The sequence below is a fragment of the Drosophila santomea genome, chromosome 3R (genome assembly GCF_016746245.2).
Source record: "Drosophila santomea strain STO CAGO 1482 chromosome 3R, Prin_Dsan_1.1, whole genome shotgun sequence".
Classification (NCBI taxonomy): domain Eukaryota; kingdom Metazoa; phylum Arthropoda; class Insecta; order Diptera; family Drosophilidae; genus Drosophila; species Drosophila santomea.
Window position 1 is genome coordinate 17,553,805 of NC_053019.2, and position 5,882 is coordinate 17,559,686.

General features: G+C 46.7%; 2 protein-coding genes across 2 annotated transcripts; one reads left to right on the plus strand and one right to left on the minus strand.

Annotated features, from left to right (window-relative positions):
- The first annotated feature begins 117 nt into the window (after positions 1 to 117).
- Positions 118 to 4,037, plus strand: LOC120450845 (nuclear receptor-binding protein homolog). Its single transcript, XM_039634036.2, has 2 exons — positions 118 to 1,752; positions 2,342 to 4,037. The coding sequence occupies exons 1-2, from the start codon at positions 625 to 627 to the stop codon at positions 3,125 to 3,127; spliced, it is 1,914 nt and encodes a 637-aa protein (XP_039489970.1). The 5' UTR covers positions 118 to 624; the 3' UTR covers positions 3,128 to 4,037.
- Positions 4,038 to 4,238: 201 nt separating this feature from the next.
- LOC120453643 (m7GpppX diphosphatase) lies at positions 4,239 to 5,684 on the minus strand. The gene is made up of 3 exons (XM_039638437.1): positions 5,435 to 5,684; positions 5,227 to 5,373; positions 4,239 to 5,160 (listed from the first exon to the last, which is right to left on the minus strand). Exons 1-3 carry the CDS (start codon positions 5,601 to 5,603, stop codon positions 4,352 to 4,354), a joined length of 1,125 nt encoding a protein of 374 aa, XP_039494371.1. The 5' UTR covers positions 5,604 to 5,684; the 3' UTR covers positions 4,239 to 4,351.
- Positions 5,685 to 5,882: the final 198 nt, after the last annotated feature.

A 5,882-nucleotide genomic window follows, 5' to 3' on the forward strand; every position in this document is an offset into this window, starting at 1 on the left:
ATAAAATTAGGCCGAACAATCTTAAATTTTGTTAGCTCTTTTTGGAATAACAATATAAACTTAACCATTTTTAGCATATCGTAACTTAACGAGTTTTTATCGATAAGCTTGCTGCAGTTGTGCTGACCCAGCGATGTGCGGGGGTGACTATCGATAAGCCAGAAGCATCGATTTGCTCACATTTCTTGGGTGTTTAAGCGTGAAAAAAACGCCTAAATAAACGAATCGGCCAGAAAGTGCATCTAACGGATTGACGTTCGCGCCGCAGTCGAGGATTGGAACCGCAGACGCCGTCAAAGACGACGAAAAACGTCGCAGCAACCGCCAGCCGTCGCAGCGGAGTGTTTACTAGGCGAGGGGTGCAGTGGAGGAGCTGTGTAGGCGCGTGCGTGTGTATGTGTGCGCCAGTTTGTGGGGCAGAGGCAGCGGCAGCGGCAGAGGAGCAGCGGCGGATGTAGCTCGTTGCCCAGACCCCGTAGTGGATACCACGAACTGCTAGCGCAAACGTAGCGCAGGCCAACTTGGAGGCACAAAGAAAATAAACACTGGAAACCGAAGACGAGGCCTTCTGGAACTGGAACAGCACTGCTCAACAGTCGCAGCCGCGTCGGTGACCGCACCCTAATGTCAAATAGCCAAGCGAATGCCAGCATCAGCGGTAGTACGGTAGCGGATGAACCGATCCAGCACCACCCCTCCTTGGCGGCCGTCCCCGTGAGTGCAACCTGCCCAGCCGCGACGCCGCCTTCGCAGTCGACGCAGCAGCCCCCGCACATAGTTGGTGCCTCAACAGCTGATGCGGGCAGCAGCGTTGCAGTCGGCGTCGGCGTCGTCGCTGGCAGCGAGGGCGTCAATCTGGACTCGTCGCCGCGCGAGTCCGGGGACGATTCGGAGGATGAGAGCGAGATTTTAGAGGAGTCGCCATGCGGACGATGGCTGAAGCGACGCGAGGAGGTGGATCAGCGCGACGTGCCTGGGATTGATTGCGTCCATCTGGCCATGGACACCGAGGAGGGCGTAGAGGTCGTGTGGAACGAGGTGCAATATGCCAGCCTGCAGGAGCTGAAGTCGCAGGAGGAGAAGATGCGGCAGGTGTTCGACAATCTGCTGCAGCTGGACCACCAAAACATTGTCAAGTTCCACCGCTACTGGACGGACACGCAGCAGGCCGAGCGGCCCAGGGTGGTCTTTATCACCGAGTACATGTCGAGCGGATCGCTGAAACAGTTCCTCAAGCGCACCAAGCGCAACGCCAAGCGGCTACCGCTGGAGTCGTGGCGCCGGTGGTGCACTCAGATCTTGTCCGCACTCAGCTATTTGCATTCCTGCTCGCCGCCCATCATCCACGGCAATTTAACCTGTGATAGCATCTTCATCCAGCACAACGGCCTGGTCAAGATCGGCTCGGTGGTCCCGGACGCGGTCCACTACAGCGTCCGGCGCGGCCGAGAGCGGGAGCGTGAACGCGAGCGAGGCGCCCACTACTTCCAGGCGCCAGAGTACGGTGCCGCCGACCAGTTGACCGCCGCCCTCGACATCTACGCCTTCGGGATGTGTGCCTTGGAGATGGCCGCCCTGGAGATCCAGCCCAGCAATAGCGAGTCAACTGCCATCAATGAGGAGACCATCCAGCGCACAATCTTTAGCCTGGAAAATGATCTGCAGCGCGACTTGATACGAAAGTGTCTCAATCCACAGCCGCAGGACCGACCCAGCGCCAATGATCTGCTCTTTCACCCACTGCTTTTCGAGGTGAGTAAGCAAGTCAATTATCTTATCATGACAATAACCTTGTCAACTAGACCTTGGATTTTAATTCTCGGATTCATCTTGCGGGTGTGGAATTCAATTTATTCTCCTATCCCATTACATTATGTAATTAACTTTTTCTTATGGAAATAATGCCTTTCTAAAATGTTTAATATAGATTTTATGAAGCTGGAAAGTTGATATTAAAATTCCAGATTCCTGAGATATGGGTTAAAATACGGATTTTATGAAAGGAATTATAGAAGCTAGAAAGTTGAGATTAAGATAGCAGATTCCCGAGATATATACGCAACAAGTTTATTGCCGCGCATACAGTTTTGAAAAGTGTTGCGAAAATTTTTCATTATTTTATTAGTCATAAATTTCTATTTATTTGTCAAAAATTTTTCTGCCACGCCAATAATTTTTTATTTGTCTCGTTTTATTATTTGTCATGCCAATATCTATGGGAATACCACAAAGATTTTAGCCAAACTCCTTCTAAAGCCCACAAAACGTCAAAGCCTGTTACGCCCACCTTTTTGAAATTTTTCCTAATATTCAGGTAATAATAAATTTTTTGCTGCTACAGGTGCACTCCCTCAAATTGCTGACTGCCCATTGCCTGGTCTTCTCGCCCGCCAACCGCACTATGTTCTCGGAAACCGCCTTCGATGGCCTCATGCAGCGATACTATCAGCCGGACGTGGTTATGGCCCAGCTGCGGCTGGCCGGCGGCCAGGAGCGGCAGTACCGACTCGCAGACGTTTCGGGCGCCGATAAGCTGGAGAAGTTTGTTGAGGATGTTAAGTATGGTGTGTATCCGCTGATTACGTACAGCGGCAAAAAGCCGCCCAATTTCCGTTCCCGGGCCGCCTCTCCGGAGCGGGCTGACTCCGTAAAATCGGCCACGCCGGAGCCAGTGGATACGGAGTCGCGGCGCATCGTTAACATGATGTGCAGCGTTAAAATCAAAGAGGATAGCAATGACATAACCATGACAATACTACTGCGCATGGACGACAAAATGAACCGCCAACTAACATGCCAGGTGAACGAGAACGATACGGCAGCGGATCTCACCAGCGAACTGGTGCGCCTCGGCTTCGTCCACCTCGATGACCAGGACAAGATCCAGGTGCTGCTGGAGGAAACGCTCAAAGCAGGCGTTATGAGCGACGGTGCCGGGGCAGAGAGCTCCGGTGCGGGTGTGACGACCACGGCGACCATGGCGGCTTTGGAGCAGCTGGAGCGCAACTGGTCGATATCCTCTGAGGCAGACAAGCAGGGCACTGCCGTCATGTATGTACCGCAGGAGCAGCAGCAGCACGCTAACGTGGACGTCGACGTAGAACAGTCGGGCACTACAAGCAATTGAAAGTATCAGCTTAGTATTCAGGGATGGCCGGCGCGTATTGTTTTTATTATATTGGGAAATTACACATTACGATTTTATTACTACTATTATTTGTTATTTTTATATATATACCTATATATATATATATGTATGTATGTATTTGAAATAATATTTATGTATGTATGTATCATAAACGATGTTGAACCAGGCTTCCAGGCTAAAGAATTTGATGACATAGGACACACGGCAGACAAACTTGGGTCGAGTCTCGCGAGCACGATTCATATTAAAAATCGCAGAAATAATTAGCGTCATGTCGTAGAGAAACAATAATTTGGTGTTTTGATAACTTAGATCGTACCCAGAAAATTCGAAAAATATTATAGATTCCTTGTTTCATGCCTCCTAAAAACAATGTTATTATACCTATAGTTTCTTTGGTAAATTTGCCAGGAATTGTTTCGACCTCACGTTTTGGCCGCATGTCCTAATTATAATTTTAAAACACTTTTTTGAAAACGCTGCTAGCAAGCTTAACAAAAATCATAGCATTCGCTTAGCACAACTCTGACACGAGCACGAATTAAATTCGCAGCTCCGGCTAGACAAGATTTGAATACGAAAAACCAGACACATTAGATTTCGAGAAACGAACATCTTGACCCCGATTTAAAAACCTTTTTTTCTAGGACATTATCAAATTTCATAAGTTAGCCATGCCGCGAGGAGAACCAACCCTAAAACCGCTGTGGAATGTATTTAAATGTATTACAAATATAAACAAATACGCAAGGCCACGAAATAAATAAATAAATTATTAAAGTAAAAACTCTAAAAACACAAGCAGTGAATGCAACAAAATAATACACAACAGACATAGCTACACTATTATTAAACAAATAAAGATAGCAACCAGCTGACTAATTACAAAGACTTTTTGTTTTTTCCGGACTCAGTCTCTCAATAACTCGTAGAGTAATTCTACTAGATTAGTTGAAAACAAGCAGAAGGATGCATATATATTCTTGATCAGGATCAATGGCCAAGTGGAACTGGCCATGTCCCTCTGTTCGTATGAACGCTTCGATCTCAGGAACTATAAAAGCTGCAAGTATTCGCAAACGAGACCTTATTGATTTTCCAAAAAGACTTTATTTTGATTTGATTGATCATAAGTATGACATAGGTATGATATGTGTTAAGCTTTCTCCTTAAGTACTACTACTGATCTTTTAGAAAGAAAGCTTAGGCACAGGCCTGAACAGCTGACTCGGACTCCTTGGGCTCCGGCGTGGCCAACTTGATGCGCTTACACTGCCTCTCCTCCGGCTCTTCATCGCTAAAGCCTTCCGGTGGAGCGGCGCCCAAAGAGTCTGTGTCAGGGTGCTCCTTATCGCCACTCGCAACTGTCAGCGCTCTAATGGGTAGCTCCTGCTCATAGAGATCCAACAGCTTGTTGCCTTCGTACAGGACAAACGGCAAAGTGGCTCGCTGATAGTAGTCCGGCATCAGCTCTAAGTTGTTGATCACCGTGTCCAGCATGTGGGACTTCTCGCACCATATGCCCGGCGCATCGTTCCGCACTGGATTGATGTGCACATGCAGGTGATAGAAGGACGGCTGGTAATGAATGTACATACGCAGCTGATTAGGATTAATGCCGTATAGCTTGAAAATTGCGTCCTTTGACGACTGGCGCACGTTACGCAAAAGATCAAGATGGCTCCCATTTAAGTCCCGCAGAGATTTGATATCACGCTTGTGAACGATGGCCAGCAGATAAAGGGTTTCCACATTACGTCCGTCCCATTTGAGATCGGGCAGGAGGATAAAACCGGTATTTGGATCGTCGTTCTCGTACACGATACGTTCCTTCTCCTGTTTGTGCTCGAGTATGTTGTAGACCCACTCTAGGGAGAACTGACTTGAGGTGATATATGGAAGGGTTTTTCTTTGGTAGAGATCAGGAGTCTCCCGAATGAGATATTTTTGGGAAACTGAGTACTTCTCGATGTGCTTCTCGGTGGCGGGATAAATGACCGTGCTTTTCACACCTGTGATATTAATGATGGTTATTTTATACGTTTTATGAATGTATGAATTATCAATATAATTCTTACTGCACAAATCCCGGGTGGGCACAACCTGAAAACTGCCGTAAATATTGTTAATAAACTCAGTGTCAACTTTCAGGTCTGAGGTAAAATAACTAGGCTTCTTGGCAGACTCCTCCGATGACGTTGTGGCCACATCGCTTTCCCGGTAAGCTGCGGTTAATAACGATTATAATATAAAGAACATTTTCTTCTATAATTCACGTTTTTATACCATTTTTCTCGAAAACAACAATGGCATCATCGGTTCCTAGATCCGGAAAAGTCCCAAGAAGGGATATACTTTTCCTAACACTGTTGTTGGTTAGAATGCGCTTCAGCCGGAACTTGGACAAGTCGTATGGTGGCGACTTTACCTCTGTGCTTTCAACTGGTTCCGACATTTTTGTTAATAATAATAATAGCTTGAAAGGTATATGTATTTTTATTTTCTTGCGGCTTTTTACGGAGGCAGCGTGACCGTGTCTGGCCTCTACAAAAATTCCATAAACATTTCATACTTCCAAAGTCCATTTAGCGCATACTCAAACCTTGGTAAATATCCTTGCTGAACCGGTTTTACCGGTTTTTGAATTGAAATTATTCTTTGGGGCCCAAATTGTAATTAAAGTTAAGCCCTTGTTAGCCATTAGATTAGAATAAACAATGATAGAAGGTCATGG